This window comes from Thermobia domestica, chromosome 3 (assembly GCF_964235325.1).
Source record: "Thermobia domestica chromosome 3, izTheDome1.hap1.1, whole genome shotgun sequence".
Classification (NCBI taxonomy): domain Eukaryota; kingdom Metazoa; phylum Arthropoda; class Insecta; order Zygentoma; family Lepismatidae; genus Thermobia; species Thermobia domestica.
In genome coordinates, this window is record NC_137456.1 from 134,658,364 (window position 1) to 134,677,224 (window position 18,861).

The 18,861-nt window shown below is 37.0% G+C and overlaps 1 protein-coding gene across 4 annotated transcripts in view; it reads left to right on the forward strand.

Annotated features, from left to right (window-relative positions):
* Window positions 1–18,861, forward strand: part of Oseg6 (intraflagellar transport protein Oseg6) — a 138,385-nt gene that overhangs the window by 79,162 nt on the left and 40,362 nt on the right. For all 4 annotated transcript variants that reach the window (XR_014130670.1, XR_014130669.1, XM_081751732.1 and 1 more), the window contains exons 16-18: window positions 4,166–4,376; window positions 8,647–8,793; window positions 16,361–16,527. Coding sequence is in view for 2 of the 4 variants with exons in the window: in XM_081751732.1 (XP_081607858.1) it covers window positions 4,166–4,376; window positions 8,647–8,793; window positions 16,361–16,527 (525 nt within the window). In the remaining 2 variants the exon portion in view is untranslated. The remainder of the gene's footprint in view (window positions 1–4,165; window positions 4,377–8,646; window positions 8,794–16,360; window positions 16,528–18,861) is intronic.

Here is an 18,861-nt window from a genome sequence, read left to right on the forward strand (position 1 = left end):
TTGTTTGAAATAAGATTATGTATTAAGATGGCTCGTGCCAAAATGGCCGAATTAGCTTGTTTTAATTATAATTGTTTTTCACACTATTAACGTAATAAGGAAGGATAAGCGGCGCGTGAACATATTGAAATTGAATCACAGTATACTAAAATTGTAACAAATAATAAAATTGTCAAAAATATTGAAATGTAAATAGTAAAAATTGAATAAAAACTGAGAGCAAAGCTCCCCAATACTTAATGTTTACAGCGCTATCTCTATCCTCCCAAGATGTTTCATTTGATTCGAGACATTTAAAAAAATCCTAGCAACGAGATCATTCTCGTGAAGAATAGATAAATTGTTGATAACAGTGTACATTCGAATGCAGAGAATTGTTGTGGAGAGAACAGAAAATAATTTTTATTCTTTACTATTTCTAAGGTTTTGATTATAAAGCAATAATATTAATAATAATAATAATTTTTCTTAATGTTGAGTTTTGTAACACTGCACTCCTTTCCCTTGCCAACTTGGACCTCCCAAACCGGGGTTCGGTGGCCCAGTGTCCACAACCTCTTAATAAGCAGTCAGTTTAGCGAAAGAAGACAAAAGTAATATTACGGTTAGGTTCGCCGAATTATGTAAATAGTATTGTGCAGGTGCGACAGGAATTTTTTAACAAAAACTATAACAAACATAATTTATTTTTCCAAATTTTACAATAAGACAAAAAATATATAAATGGAAAGTTTGTCTTCCTTTTTTTCTTTCTTTCTTTCAAGACCCTTCTGTTTGAATTATCAAAAATGAAAAATATTACGTTTAGTGCACTTGTGCTATTGCTTTCGCTTTCAGCTAAAGAAGTGTTGCCCTATTTGACACAAACACTCACAACAAAACCAGTTCCAAGGGCAAAAGCGATAGGAAAACAAACTAACTTTGTGAGTACGAGTTACTCTTCTGTTCTTCAAACAATATATCAAATTGTGGGGGAAAAAGTTTTTATTATATAATGGTGTGTAATGTTTGTTTCTCACACAATTCACGCATACTTCTTTAAACAGGACCAAAACTACACAAACATTCGATGAAACATAATGGAAAATTAAATTTAATGAAACTAAAGAAATACTAATTTAAGTAAATAATTTATAAAGATAACCAAGAAAGTTCTGTCGCTTTTTGTGAAGGCCTGTGTTCAATTAACCCTCACACCGTGAGTTGAATGTGAATGGAGATAAGGCGAAGGTTAGTTGTTGGTGTGGGTATACCCAACATACTACCTGGTTGTGGCAGTTCAGTTACACCGTGAACTTGCGTACGGACAGAGTGAACGTGGGACCTCCATAGAGCGTCATAAGAGCGTGTATGCTGTACGAGTTCAAACTGGGGTCAAACGCCGCTGCAGCGGGGCGAAAGATATGCCGGGCTTTTGGTGAGGGTGTCATTAGTACGCGGACAGTGCAGCAGTTGTTTAATAAGTTTAAGGATGGTGACGAAACACTTAAAGACGCACCACGTGCCGGATGACCAACACATGTACAAAATGAAGATCTTCAGGCAGCAATTGAGGCGAACAGTGGCCAGATATGTGAGGAACTGGAACTATAATTCATTGTGAGTGAAGAAACCATTCGGCAGCACCTCCATCAACTTGGAAAGCACTACAAATCGGGTCGATGGGTCCCCCATGATTTGACTGCGGGCCAGAAGGCAACGCGAACAGACTCATGTGTTTCTTTGCTGTCTCGTCTAAGAAAGGAGCCATTTCTGGACAGGGTGTTAACATGTGATGAGAAGTGGGTCCTGTACGAAGCTCCACGGCGCCGTTATCATTGATTAGCATTCCATGAGCCGGTTCCAAAACAGCCGAAACCAGCACAGCACCTGAAGAAGGTCCTCCTGTGTGTTTGGTGGATTGGTCGCGGCATCGTGCATCGGGAACTGGTACCAGCTGGTCAGAGTATCAATGTAACTGTGTGCTATCAGGAGTTGAGCCGTGTTCAAGAAAAACTCAAAACTCTGGAGCCAGCACTTCTGAATCGCAAAGGGGTCCTCCTGTTACACGACAACGCTAAAACTCACGTGGCTAGGATAACCTGGACACCATTCTCCGCCTTGGATGGGAAACAATATTGCATCCGCCATACTCCCCAGACATTGTACTGTCCGATTATCACCTGTTCCATTCCTTGAACAACCACTTTAGAGGACACCAGTTCGAATCCCTAGTAGAGGTGCAAAATGCACTTGATACCTTCTTCGCTTCACGGCCCACCAAGTTCTATCGCGATGGAATCTATGGCCTTCCAGAACGTTGGCAGAAGGTCGTCGATGCTGATGGTGACTATTTTTGATGTTCCAGGTACGTCTTAGGTGACATATCGATGTTCGAATGTGGTGGGTGAAAAAGCAACAGAACTTTCTTAGTTACCTTTATATAACACCAAGCACACTACAGAACTAGGGACATCATCTATTATACTTCTATACGGTAACGCGTTTCCAACCACGAAAATTACATTATATTCTTGTTTCGGACGCGTAATTAATGCAAACAAATTTAACTGAATACTTAAGAAATTCCATTAAATTAACATGAAGCTTACTGATATACGTTGAAGCAATCTTTCGCTCCCATTTTCTACTGCTTTGCAATTTCATCCTGCAGCTAACCCGAACATATTACCAATGGCGACTTCCTCGTCCATCTCTAATCAAGCATGCATTTTAGTGTTCCCACTGTCTTCCCATGAAATTCCAGAAGTACAATTCCATTATAACACAAACAATATTTTATGAATTCCTTTGAAACTGAATGTTATGGTTTCATTAAAGAGAAATATATAAAGAATGTATTTAATATTGTTTTCTGCTAAAATGAACTTGAGGCTTAAAGCTAACATTAAGTTGCTAGAAAGCAGTGTGTGTATATAGCAGGTATCAAAATATTCAACCGACTAACTTCGGGAGGTGAATCCTCTGATGTAAATTAGCAAAAAAAAAAAAAAAAAATATCAGGAAACATGTGTCCTATAACGCATTGTTTCGGCGATATAAGCTGACGAAAGTTTGGAAAAATGAACTTCAAAGGTGTATATTTCAAAAATTATGCAACGTAGAGAGTGCAGCTTAAAAATCAGTTTCGAAGTCATACCAGTTCTATTTAAACATACATGTTTTAAAATCTTGCAATGCACGCGCAAAGGATTCCCCGAAGGGACGTAGATTCCAGGATATTCTGCCAAGTAGAGCTGGGTCGAAATGAGAATGGATGGAGAGGTTTGCCATCCGATAACATTAATTTCTTTGTTCCAAGTCGATATCTCAAACAGATACCTAATGGTGGACATTTTTATACCCGTTGTATGTGGTTGCAACCACCAGGTACTGATGGTGACAACAGTGAAGTTGTGAATATGAAACGCAGTGAATATGTAGCCAAGTAGTTGTAGGGGGACACCTGCAGTGTAGGTACAGCAAAACACATGAAACAGAATGTTTCTCAAGTGTGGAAGTACGTAATGAAAAAGAAGACCGATGTGGAAACAAAAGCAAGTGCCCATCCATATGAGATGGCAAAGAGAAATAACCGCATAGGATATGTTAGCTGCAAACTGGTCATTGAGAAAGCCGTCACGGTCGACTTAGTGGAAGCTATTACAAATAGGAAAACCGGAATGTGATAATCATTGTAGGCGTGAACATCTCCAGAAAGCAGGACGTATAGTGGTGTATGTATCATATTGGTAACAGTGACCTGGGAACTGACATCATTGGAACATCAGCAATAAGATACACATTGGTTTAGTGTGAAGATGGCGGATGCAATGTTGGTAGTTACATAACATCAAGGCACGCATATGCAAAAGGCACAAAGCATCAACAAAGGAAGAGACGATACAATACAGAAATGGTACTTGTACTTAATTTACTGACAAAATCTACTGGAAATATAAACCGTGAAGCTCAGCGCATAAGTGATAGCGTCGAAGTACTTCGTGTCGCACACGAGGGAAAATGTCATGTTTTTCCCGAATTCTTTCTAATGCCTCAATAATGCGGGTTAAGATCCACTTCGTTCTTCACTGGCATTTACGACTTTATTATAAGAATATAAGGTAAGATATTGTTATGCTTTTAAATATGTAATTGTTTGTTGACATTAATGTGTATTTTCCAGAGGCAATTACCCTGAGGCTTTGAGTCATTACGAGAAAGGAGTGATCACCCCTTCATCTCCTGAAAGTGAAGACCATAATGCATCGTGTAAAGCTGGTATCGCACGTACTTCATTACGATGTGGAGATGTTCGAAGAGGTGTTTCCCTTGCTTCTGAAAGCAATAGTCGTATGCTGAAAAGGGAATGTGCTGAAATATTGGAAAGTATGAAGGTAACTAGTAGAAACAAAGAATTTTAGCAAAAAGTTAACTAAGAAAAACCTGTTAACTTCCACTAGAATGTAATAGAAATATGATATAAAGAAATAATCCATTATTTTATTTTTAATAACCCATTATTAAAACAGTATATAAAGGTATCTACTGGAACACGTTGAGAAACAAAAATCACAAAAGGGCGCTGAATACTGATAGGTACATCGGAAGATAAAAGTTAAGAAAGGTTTGAGCATAGCTATTATGCGTTACTGGAGGGTTAAAAGAAATGACGTGTCCAGGTAAACCTATTTTAAACAAGATTTCCAGGATAAAATGTTCATATTCTGCCAGAGATGGGATGAGATGGGAGGTCAGAAAAAGCAGAATAGATTATATCATGTCCGGTTTGTTTTCTAGATACAACATAGAATAGTTTTCATGTGCACGACCCCAACTATACATTAACCATATTTGTAACCATTTAATTTGTAGGTACAAGCGAACTATTGCATTGCGAACGTTGCATGATCCCTATACATATATTTCAGAATGCCTCCTGATTCATTGACGGTATACTGTGTAGTATGTTGCAGGTTGGATTCTACTTACTGTGTACAAATGGGATGTAGGGAACAAATGTATCTTTTCATGTGTTCTTGGGTGTGTGTCCAACCATGGATATCTACGTTGTCGGAAGACATCTCTGTGATACTGTGAAATCCTGTAACACTAGAGGAGCCAGTGTGCTGCAATCAAAAATACTCTTTTGTAGCCGAATGACTAAGGCACAAATTTCCATTTTACCGTTTTTTACGCGGTTTTGGGCTTAATCCCAATGGGATACTGGTCTTGGATAAAAACCATACTAGTGGTTTGGATCAGGGCCGTAACTTGTGGGGGGGGGCAACTGCCCTCCCCAGGGAGGCTCCCTCCCGCGGAGGGGGCCATTTTAAGACAAAATATTCTTACTCCATATACGATACGAACATGAAATTATAACTGAAGCATTAAATAGGTTTATTTCATTACATAAACAAAACAGCACACAAAAGGTAAAAAATGAGTCGTGAGCCCATTTCAGTAAAAAATGTCTACTATTAGGGGCCCTAGAAAATATATTTATTTGTGTAGCTTTGAGATTTGTCAATATTGTCCCCTTAAGTAATTTGTCATGTTTGGAACGGGCCAAGAGGCGTAACTAACAGCCCCGCAGACCTTGCCGTGCGGGAGGGCCCACAGTCTCCGGGGAGCCCATAAAGAGTAAGAGAAAGATGAAAAGAAAGGGCCCAAGAATTAGAAAAAAAAAACTTTTTTAGGAGACCCAAATACACGTATTAATGCTTACCTTCTAGAAAAAAAAATTAAGTTACGGCGCTGTTGGACCCTCTTGAATCAGTAAGTGTCTCATATAGCCTTGGTGGTGAAACAGAATTTAAACTCCAATCAATCAATTCATACATCATCCCACATGGGCTAAGTAGATTTGGTGTTTGTAATCAACTGCTGCAACGGTAATTATATTTCACTTCGTGATACTAGCATGCTGTCCAGCATGCATATGTCAAAACAAAACCAACACACCAACACATGGAGGAGCAGGAAGTCCTTTACGTGATATATTTGTAGTCCCAAACATACACACGCTTCATATCTGCAAAACTTAACGTACCAAGAACAATTTTTCGGGTAAGTGTGTAAAGAGAGATAACTCCAAAAACTTCATATATCCTTTTTGCACGCCGAAACCCACGAAATCGCGAGCTGTTTCAAGATACAGAGTCAAGCTTCTTCACAATCAGTAGCGATATGAGACACTGTTCTATGCACACCGATGCAGAAGATTATTGACTTTCCTCATAGATAACTCAATTTTCACAATTTTAGAAATACCTTTCTTTACCCCCTCTTCCAAAGAATTTGTAACGGACTGTGCAGGAGAATAGCATATATCCATTTCACACTCAACATGTCTGCTACGAACTATATGCTGATCGAATATGTGTTTCTTAATGGTGGGCAGACTGGTAAGGCATATCTCAATTTCTTGCGGAACACTTGAATGGAATATTTGAGGTAGTTCATTTTTTATATTCTTCGAGCAAGATATCGTTTCTACCCGTTTCACAAAAAGCTTCCAATCATGCGTAGCGCTCTGCCCTATTTAATAAAAAATTTGGAACCATATGTTTCTGTATCGATGGAGTGGTCATTGTGGTTCAATTCTTTGGTCCCTCTAAGTTGATTACTGACCTAACGCTTTCGGCTTCTATGTAAGATGTAAATGAGACACAAGGTGTACCGCACTAGAATCCATACAGTCACTGTTAAAGAATATGAGAACATATCACGATGCAGTGCAACATGTTCTCGGATTCGGAAATGCATTTGAAGTCGAGTGAAATATATTTTGAAAATTAGGTGAATAGTATATGCTACTTAGATTTATGTTTTCTTATTTTATAGATTATATTACTACTGTACTTTAGCATATGTTATCGTACCAACAGATGAATGAAAACTATTCTGTGCTGTACCTCAGAAACTATCAAGAATCACACATATATATATTCAATGAATATTATTCATGTAATCTTTTTGACTTCATTTGGGCTCTTCAGTTATCTGGTAGATTTGTTTTCTTCAAGCTTTCGGACCTAAATTGTTTACTCTTCTATCTAGACAGTTGCAAGATGAAATCTTAATCGGGTAAAATTGAAATGGTGAGGAAGATAAACTTAAATAGAGCTTCCTCGTGGGAACCCCGGGTGTGATTGTCGGTGGAAGATCATTTGGTTCGGATCTCACGTTAAGCTGTAGGTTCACGTCTGATATAGTCGTCGTAGTAAGAAGGGAAGCCAACTCCAAACTAACCAACTAGTTCAACATAAGACTATGGCATCTGAAAAATTCTAATTTTCCTGCAAGCATTGCTTCCAGAAGCAAATCTTTATTAGGAACTAATATTTAATAAGTTAAAAATTAGATGAATTTTTACCTTGCAATTGTGACTGCATCAGTATGGTGGGTTTTTAAGATATCGTTAGAGCCATCATATAGAGATCGTTATATTTTTTAAAATTGTCTTTCCATTTAATTTTCTCCGCATTTTAACCTTATTTCCTTAAAATATTCTTTCCTAACTGTTTGGAAATAGTCAGGTATTTAAAACAAAATGTTAAAGTATGAAAAAGAAATTTTTCAATTACTTTTTAAATTTTAAATCACGATGTTAATATCTGGTGTCTGTGAGATAGACTACCGTATGTTTATTGTTGTTGTTATTGTTTTTCTAGTAGGAAATCTTACAATAATTCGAAAATATTTTTAGGTTAGGATTTAGATTTCTGGGCTTTCGGCATCTAAGGCTATTTAGCCCTTCACGTTTTGAGGGATAACGTCCCTCGGCGAGCACACAATCCGGGGAAAGAGAAGGAAGAAAGGATGGGGGAAGGAAAGAAGCAGCTTGGGACCTATAAGTTTGGTACCACCCCGGCATTTGCCTGGTGTGAATGAGGAAAACCTCATTCAGCGTGAGTGAGCATTTTTACACTTTTTCGACCGAGTGCCTCCACCCGAAATATATTTTTCTCACATTTACGAGGAACTTCAGACTTTTAAATTTTCCATAATTGATATAAAAGAATTAATAATAGAGACAAAATGTTTTCAATCATTTATTATTATTATTATTATTATTATTATTAATAATAATAATAATATTAATATTAATATTAATATTAATATTCAACAATTATATTCAGAGTTAGATCCCGACCATGCAAATTTGTGAGGAACAGCATCATGTCCGTGCGTTTTCTCGGGGAATTTTACCCTTCCCCCCGTATAATTCATTCCTGAATGATTTCCTAATCATTCACTTTCATTAAAATCATCCGTCTCTTGTAGCCTAATTGACGAAATTGTGGGGCATAAAATTATAAATTTCATTTCATTTCAATTATATTCCGACTGCTATTTTCATATAGCAGACTTGATACATTTGTTTGAAATTTTACATTGAAATTATTCTGACATAAAGTTGGTTGGATACATCAGTGGGAACACAACTTTGAGTCTTTGAGTGTTTCTTCGCTAACCATAATTTCTGTTTGTCCTTTAGCTTAGCAGTTTCTTATGAGACATTTGTTACTGCATATATCATTAGTGTATACTAAAAGCATAGCTGTTCTGTAAGATTCATGATACTGTTTTCTGGTTACAATAAAGACTCGGAATAGTGAAATGTTGTGTTATATGTTTTTATGAAATTATTTATTTTTCCAGCAATATTCAGATGCGGCAATGTTATATGAAAAAGGCAACTATTATGATAAAGCAGCATCTCTGTATATTAGATTGAAAAACTGGCAGAAAATCGGAGATCTGTTACCCAACATTACCTCCCCGAAAATTCATATCCAGTATGCTAAGGTAAGTTTTCGTACTTTCTTTAAAACCTAAATAATGCTTTTTTTTTTTTTTTTGAGTTATTAATTTAGGTTAAAACCATTTAATTACAAGATAATCTTGCCTTAAAATCCTCTTAATTACTGCTCTTAATATTGTGTATGTTTGGCAAAGTCCAAATTTTAGATAAATTTATGTGAAGTATAGAGCAGAAAAAAAGCTTGCTCCATAGTGCATTAATGCATATTATTTCCGAAGATGACTAAAACTACGAAGTGGAGACATGAACAGTGGTGTTTGAATTTAGAGATACCCATCAGAGCTAGTATCAAATACCTTTTTGTGTATAGAGAATATTTAGATTTTAAAAAGTTCCCGTGAAAGTGAAAACGCATGGGCACCTATCAAATAGTTTAGGATTTTAATTCGTCATAAGCACAATTAAAATCCAATTCAGTGTTTAAGTTCCTCGAATTAAATTGCAAGGTATTAACATGTTCTATTGAGTACGCTTCTTTCTTCCCCCTACATTTAATTCATATTAGTGTAGAACGGAAAAATTAAGTGGATTCAAGTTTTACACGAGGCAGCTGTCTAAGAACTTCTACATTAACCTAATTATTGTTAGTATCTTCTAAAAGCGAGAGAAATATTTTCAATCCTGTTCCTTTGGTAAAAGGTGTATTTTTGCCACATAGAAAAAAGAAAATGAAAAAATCTCCCAACCTTAAAGCCTTTCCTATCAAGCGTTCGTTCTTCTCCAACGACGTGAAGATACCACCATTGGAGTTAGTTTAAACTATTTTATTAAACGATTTCTCAGTTATTGCTCAAATGGATACTTTTCTATTCTCATCTCAACATTTTTAGATTTTCAGAACAACGTACCGCTTGCTTTGCGTGTTAAGAAACATAGTATGCGAAGTCAGTTAATATTTGCTAGTATATCTATATATATATTCAAAGGTAAGAACTTCAATAATGGTAACTATTTATTTATTACCGATACGAAAGGGATACATTTATGAAACTTCTATTGTCCTTTGATACAGTCATAATTGCGTACAGCCAATTGCCATCGATGTGGAAGTCGTAGTATACGGGTAGCAGTGCATCTTATATTAATGGTTTGAATGGTGTGGTATATTTCTTGAATAATCTTCAGAATAGATTGGAAACAAATGCCACGAAATGGTTGTTTTATCTTAAGAATAAAATCGTAGTCTCTAGAGCTTAAGTTCGAGGAGTGTGATGGACGGTAGAGAACTTCCCAGCACTCTCGAACGAACAGATCAGACACGGATTGCGATACATATGCCCGAGCATCGGTGCGCAAAATAATAGGAATGTTCTGTAGGAACTGGTCGCAAGTTATACGCATTGACTTTTTGTAGTTTGGATATGATGTGATTTAAGATAATTCCATCACAATTGTGTATACAAGAACCACTACACAGTCTGGTCAAAAGTTCTGTCTAAAAGTTAGCAGACCATATAAATGAAACGAAGTATGGGGAGAAAGAAATGTGTGATGCAATATATACAAGAGTAAGTGACAAATCAATAGGTGTAGCAGTTTTTCAAAATGTCGTCCGTGTGCCTGGATACAGGCTCGTAAACGACGCGGCCAATCATCAAGCACCACATTCATGTCTTATGTCAGCCACTGCTTTCATTAAAGCAGACTTCAAACGGTCTACAATCATGTGAGTTTGAGCACACACCTTCTCCTTCCAATAGAACCAGATCTTGTAGTCAAGAGAATCTAAGTCTGGACTGGACGAGGCCCATTCTTCGGTTGGTGAACGCAATTTTCTTGCGACGAAATCACTCCTGCGTCGTCTTCGCCTTGTGAGCTGGTGTTAAGTCTTGTTGGAACACTCAAGGCTTATTTTTAAACATGCCAAGGGGTTCACATCTTGTCGAGAATATCCTCCTAGTACACTTTGACCCCCATTTCCACACTTCTTTGGCAAGAATGGACGTCAGTGAAACCCAGGTACGACACATCCAGCCAAACTATCACTAATGCACTGGACTTGGGGAAATTGTTCACATGCTGCAGCACTGTTTGTATCATATACCCTATCATCCTGTCTGTTGAAATGTTCTTCAACTGTGAAAATCTTCTTATCTGGGAACAAAATTTGTCGATGCTTGTTATCGCGTATTGCTTCAGGAGAAACTTTGATCTGTCACGTCGCAATCTCATCAAGTGCTGATTTTACCGTTGGCCTGTTCTGCGATAGGCATGCGGACCTAGGTCTTCATTGATCACCCTTTTCAATGATGATGGCAACATGTTCGTTTGCAGGACCATGATTTTCTACTTACTGATTTCGAGCGATTCTTGCCTTCACTGCCTTAGTGATATCTGGTGTCCAAATGGAGCGAGATAAGTAAGGCTTATCTTCAACAGACGATGTTTCATTATATCGCTGCATGGTGCGATAAACGAATTTATGTGTAATGTTCATTTTCTACAAGAACTTAAAGACTGTTGTCGGAAGGTGTCCGTGCTTGTATAGGGCCAAAACTGCAACACGATCTTCTTTCTTTCCTCACTCCATCTTCACTCTGCAAGAAACAAAGGACTATAATGGTGTTGTAAGTTCAACCAACATTAGTTTTGCCAATACTAGATTATTTTCATACATCAATTCTAACTACTGGTATTTTACTTACATATTTGGGACAAAACTTTTGATCAGACAGAATACAGGCTTCACATTGTTGAGGTTCTGACGAATTTTTGATATTCGTAGTGACTCATAATAACGTAATTCGTTCGATTGGCGTTTCAGTGTTGCCTCATACAATCTGTGACATATCTCACCCAGTATAATGTAATGGCTCCAAGGGAGTTTGCGCAGTGATACATCATAACCATCCCTGACTTTCCGTCAAATGATGGGGAACTTATGCATAGGTGTTCCTTCATAATATGAAGCACACAGTTATATGCAATAACGTTGTCTCTCCCCAGATGCTTGGTAGTAGTTCTGTCAATATTCGTTGTTGTTGAGAAGTCCAGTGTCTAAGCAATCTGCCGGATAGTCAATCGGTGCGCTTATTTACATTTTCATGAAACTTGTCAATTTTTTTCATTGATCAGTGATTCAACCGGCCTTCCTGGTCGAGGTTGTCTTTAATGCTGGTTCTTCCCCTTGTAAATTCAGCTGCCTATTTCTTCATTGTAGCATAAGAAGGGGGACTATCACCTAATGTATTAACCATGCCAATGTGGATGCTGTGACCTTAAATTCTTTTTCTGAAGATATTCAGTATCAGTTCTTACCTTAAATTTCTCCATTCGGTCAAAAGTCCCACTCTAATGTATTTATTCCCGTGCAAAAACTATAAAAAAAAAAAAAAAAAAAAAAAAGTAAATATTAACACCAAATTTGGTATGACATCCTTTGAAGGCTCATTAAATATGTCCTAAAAGTTTTACATATCTAGTTATAATAGTTCTTAATTAGTCTTAGAAAAACAGTTTATCTTCAGAACAAAATAATAATTGACTTCAAGCCAAGAAACATCTTTATCTCGACCAGTAATACTAATATAAACATTCTTCGCCCAATACTATTTCCCCCATCAATTTTCTCCAGCTTCTCAAATTAATAACGTTTCCTTCCATCAATAGTTTCTTCCTTCTTAACAAATAATTCTTTCTTCAGTCATAAGACTGACTACTGTGACAAAAAAGAGATAATTTTTGTCCTCTACTTACACACTCCAATCTCATTGCCGACCTCATTCTAATATTTCTTTCCATCAATACGAGCTGATTGATCTGTCTTTAATATCAACTACCTCGATGCTTGTATGTACTGTACATAATGCTGTTTGAGAAAATTAGCAACGCCAAGAAGAAATGTCGAAAACGATCAAAACGGTAGGATATGACGTACAAACGATTACAATTGTAGGTGGTGCGTACATGAGTCCAGGAGCATTCTTGTTCGATACGAGTAGTAGTACCACGAGGGGGGCTGTTTACGAAGCATTTAGATAGTGGAGCATAGATAAGCGATTAAGAAATGTATGGGCAAGTGCAATCTCGGACTGGGGGGTATAGGACCCCGGCACGAGCCTCACTGGGAGGGCCCCATCTTCCCTTCTCATGTAGCATGTAGGAGCCTTACAAAGTATACTTCAGGTTCATCTTTTTTAAATATATATATATAATATATATTAAAAAAAGATGAACCTTAATATATATATATATATATATATATATATATATATATATATATATATATTCTGCTTATTGTAATGACACTTTATTTCCAATGAGGCTTGATAAAATGCTAACTGAAACATTGTCAATATAACCTGAAATTAGAGTTAATACTCACCCAACGCAAAGATGAAGTGGTTGCTTCACGAATTGTTTCAGTGGATGCACAAAAGCCTTCAATTATATGTTGAAACATTTAAAGATTTTTATCTTGTGTTTCCTAATGTATATGTGTGCCAAATTTTATTTACAGTCTGTATGTCCCTAGGAAACCAAAAGCTGTTATTAACACACAGGCATATAGTTTATTATAAGTATTAAAGTATATAAGATATATTATTGAATCATATTATGGCACTGCTGGTAGATTTAAAGTTAAAGGAGGCTAACCATTCTCTAAGTTAATAGCACAACAACAACTCCAGTTCTACGGAAGATTCACAGAGCTTTTCTGACACCTTTTCAACATTGATAATAGTAGAGACATCATGTATTCCATACTAATTAACATAAACATTTCCAATATGTCCTGAGACAGGAGAGAGCACAGTTGTAAATAATTTCAGTTTTGAAAATACTTGTTCGCAGCACACGTATGTACATGGTAATGTTAAGGCAGATTTATAGGCGACATAGAGTGCATTTAATGAACTCGTCTGTTGTGTAAAGTCAAAAAGAATAACTGCTGCACAGGACAAACACTGCCACAAGTTATATCAGTTTTCACACTTTCTTGCCCTTCCTTTTCTTCGGAATCTTCATCATTGAAATCTCCTTCGATGCATCTCTGTTTGGTAGTTTGTCCACTTTTTTGAAGGTTACAACACCAACAAATAAAGCTTCGTATATGTTCGCGAATTTTACAAGTTCTTTCGGTAGTTGAGCCTTGTCGAGGTTTAGCTTCGTTGCAAGTGCTGCAAATGCGTTTTCTGGAAGCCGTTCTTTTATTTCGTTGTGACATTTAGGATCTAGCAACTACAAATCCTTAAGTAATTCAGGTGGAGGTTTTAACCTTTCTTCCACATTGTTTACTGGTATGGAGAAGGTTTTTCTTCATAAAGCTATCAGCTTCATTTACGCGTAGTAATGGGTTCCCAGGGTGAGGACCTGTTCTGTTTGTCTATGGTGTTCCAATAACTTGTCAAACGACTAACAGAGTGCCCCACAGGACTTGATAAAAGTCAGTCTCATTTCGGCATTCATGGGGCCCCAATACACATTTAGATAATATGATGCTGGGTCCCCATTGTTCATATTGTTGAAATATATTCTCACTAGGCCACAAACAAAGGGCCCCAAATAGGACTTTATAATACTGTTAGTTTCATACCAATAATGGGACCCCAAGACTATATTCAATGCCGGGACCACCGAACTCTGGAAACGGAACAAACTACAACGAGTAACTATGCTCCAACACAGCAGACATGTTTTATCTTACTTTCCATGTTATTCAATATTCATTACCATATATATATATACGATGGCAAGTCAAAAATTATCTACACTTTTCATTCTACAGTTTATTTACATGAAGCTAGGGCTATACTATGCACATCACTTTTCGATACAATCTCCCTCCTTATGAATGCACTTGGCCCAACGGTCAACAAGCTTACGTATTCCTTCCAAATAAAAGGTTTTCGGTTGGGCGTTAAGCCACTTTTACACCGCATTTTGCACGTCTAAATCTGAGGCACAGTCATTAAAAACCGAGCTCGTCGTAGATGATTTGATGGGCAGAGCCATGACTGATGTTCAAAGCAGCTGCTATCTCATCGATAGTGATTCGCCAATTCGCCAGAACCATCTCTCGAGCTTGCTGAATGTTGTTATCTGTAGTGGAGGTTGATGACCGTCCTGCTGCCTCTTCATGCTTTACACTTGTTCGACCACTTTTAAACTTCTCGAACCACAAAATCAGTTTTACGTGATAGTGCACTTCTCCCATATTGCGATGATAGTCTGCGATGAATGTCTGTCCCTTTGACACCCTCCGACCAGAGGAATCGGATTCCTGCTCGTTGTTCCTCTTTGGTGCAAACTTCTAATGGAACAGCCATAATATATCTGCAACAGAAGGAAGAGAAACGGAGGAATTAAGATCACACTTTCACAGCATTACCACAACACTATATATATATTTAGAGAGGTTCTCGGCGGGGATCCCTGCCCTCCAGCCCTGGCCAGTCCAAGCTTGGGCAAGTGTCACTACACTTCGTCGACATCAAAGGCCATGATAGAAAGAGACGATTACATTTGAATGGGGCCGCATCGTCACCCTAGGAGAGCTCGGCTTTTCGTACTGAAAAATTGTTGCTCATACAGGTATGTCGCTACGACAGTAATGGAGGAATGGACAGAAGGGAACTGTATATATGTAGGATTAGGCAGTGGACCGCACAGTACGACCTCATCACGAGTTGGCATATCTTGTCCTCATTGCCGTGACGGCCGTATAACGTCGTCCACAGTCTTAACCGTTAGCTGGACTGACAGCACACATGCACCTGCGTCGGCTTTCATTAACCCAGAACTACAAACGTCAGTCAACAATGGGCATATGAACACAGTCGCTAGCATGCTGAGTAGCAGACGAGTTACCTTGCACGAGTTCTAGCTAAACCTGTCCTATGACAGTGACTACATACGTACTAGACGCCCTCGTGATGAGCGCAGTGTCCATTATGAACCGAACGGCGGGTATAATGGTATGAGACATCATGAGATACAACACGTGATGTCAAGTGCCGCGCATTGAGGGCAAATTCAAGTTCCCGCTATATCAGGAAAGTTGTGAACGGTCGTACGTTTTTTTTAAAGACAACCCCGGACACAATACTTCAGTAGTACATCGCCCAGCCACATGTATCCCAAAATTTACAAGCCTTCGACGAACGACAGGTACCGCTGCTTCGCTGTCCTGCACGATCGCCTGACAGTGTCCTATCTAACATGTGTAGTTAGGATATGGTTGATCGGAACTTTGGTCGTCACTGTCCTCTAACAGACGGTGTCAGTGTCTTGTGAACTCGCATATCAACAGCGTGGCAGGCGATTCTTTAGGAACAGGAATCCAACGCCTATTTGATTCGATGGAGTGACCTATAGAGGCTCTTACGTAGCACATAGAAGCTTTACGCCATAGTATGTATCAAGGTTAAAGGTACTGTACAGTACTGAAATTTTAATCGTTTCTGTGCAGTTATGTAACAAATCTATGACAAATTTCATTCCATTCACACGTGTCTTTCCTGGTTTTTTGCAGTTTTCGCAAACAACAGTGTGTATATAGTTGTAAATCTTATTTATTTCTTTGTACCATTTATTGACTTCATTTTTCAGGCTAAGGAGGCAGACGGAAAATACAAAGAAGCAGCTAAAGCATATGAAACAGCCAGAGACTATGACAATGTTATTCGGATCAATTTAGATCACTTAAACAATCCAGAGGATGCTGTCCGAGTTGTGAAGGAAACAAGGAGCATAGAAGGAGCTAAAATGGTAGCAAAGTAAGTGCTTTGCACATAGCATTTGTTTCAACTAAATCTCAAGTTATATGAAGTTGAATATTTTTCTTATTATAAGTATCATATTTTCCACGAAGTCGTTTTAATGTAGTGCAAAATTACTATTCTGCTAAATATATTTTTTGTTTGAATTTCTGTAATTGCTTCTTAAAAAGTTTTAATGTAAGGTTTCAATAATTTGAAGAATAATCTTATCACTAATAGTTATAGATAGTCTTCCGAACATTTGTATGAGTAGCATGCTTGATTCAAGTGCACATTATCTAAGTTTTATCCCCGTGGAAGCACATTCACCATAGTCATCAAAAGAGACCTTTTATGTTATATGATGAGCATACACAAGTTCGATTGCTGATGGGAGTTCATTTGTTTCGGGTTCCACGTTAAGCTGTAGGTCTACGTCTCATATATACTCTGTGCTGAAAAGTTACATTAAATTGTAAACAAACGAGCAAACTAGCCATCAAACCGTAAATATTGATTGATAAGTGCATATATATTTTTTTTAGTATGATTGATGTGAAATTACTGTAGTTCATGAAAACGAATAATAAAATTCTTTCTTAGTTTGATATGTACTTAGCAATATTTTGTCTGTATAACTACTGTAGAGGCCCTTTCCGCCGGTCTAGGGGCTAGCGCGTATGCCTTTGGTGTACATGATCCCGGGTTTGATTCCTGATGGGAAAAATTAAATTTCACAATCATTTACTTTCATTAATCATCTATCGCCTTTGGTTTAAAGGGCATAACAATAGAACTTTAAACTTTAAAAAATGCATGTCTGTTAAGTATCAAACTTAAGCAGAAGAAAATAAATACATTAAAAATATCAGCCAAAGATGGCTGCCATGTGTCCCTCACGCTGGCATCTAATGCACCCATATCTGTAATTAGTAACACTTTTTTCGTTGTTTCTAGTTTATTACGGAACGTGATTCTTTTAGGATGCGTCTGTGTCAAGTTATATTTGCGGAAATTTTCGTTGACTTCTGAGAAAATACCCTGAAGATGTCTCATTAGTTATGCAGACAAAATATTGTTAGATATAAATGAAACTACACATTAACATTAATAAGAATTTAATTATTCATTTTCATAAAGGTGCTTAAATATGCATATATTACTTATCTGTAGTTTCATTCATTAATTCTAATTTATTAATTTTTCACTACGAGTTCCAGTTATACTTAACCTATGACCGTTCTTGTAGATTAGTAATAAAATAGTATAGATTAAATGTAATCTAAATTGGATAGCTAGAACTTCCGAAAATATCTAACATGCAGATCCCAAACGAATGGGGATAAAATTTATGCCTCTTACAATTGAATCGTGAGTTTTAAAAGGGAATGAAGAATTAAAAAAAATGGCAAAGATATCTTTTTGCACTCTACAGTATCTATTTCCAAGCTTCGCTCTACATTAGTAGTATAGTGTTATATAGTTCTCAAGTTTCAGCACAAATTTGGTGGCTATTGGATAAAAACTCTATTACTCATACACTTTTTCTTCGATTTCTTAACATTTTGTTTTTTGGACTTACTTCATTCTTAAATTTGACCATTTAATTTATAGTCGTTTTGGCTAATTTTAAGAAAAGAAATAAAGAGAAAGAAATATCAGTCTTCACAAGGTTTTACATGTTACGCACATTGATTGCATATATCTCAGTGTAGTTAGTGAAGAAAGCAACGAGTTATTATTATTATTAAGATATATATTCTTAGTTTTGTGAATCGATTCTTTTTACAGAAACAAACTTTTTCTTCGGATTTAGTGCTTCTACCCTGATAAATTCTGAAACAAATATTTAAAATACCGTAAAAGTTAAACATGTTTCTGATCATTCGAAAATATTTGGCAATACAGTGAAACCTTCCTCAACGGATCTCCCGATAACGGACACCTGTGTAACACAGACATATATGTTTTTGTACTGAAAAAAAATGTATTTATAAGTCAATGACCTTGTGAACCACTATACAGAACGGTTGAAAGCTGACCTGGAATTTTTTTTCTCTGTCCACAATTAATGTTCATTATTTAATAATAACATAAGATTTTCTTATTGTGATACTTGTATGTTTAGTACGGTCAGTATGTAAATTAAGAGATTTTAACAGGAGGATAACATGTACTTAAGAAGAAAATGACTCCCATGTACTATATTTTGCAGCACATATAAACATATCCCCCAGTGATATTTTTCTTCTTTACAGAGGAAGATGTCTCTCTTCCCCCTCTAATTCGAACATTGAGAACAGCATTTCCATATTAGCTTGTATTTATGTTTATAACTAATGTATTTGCTGT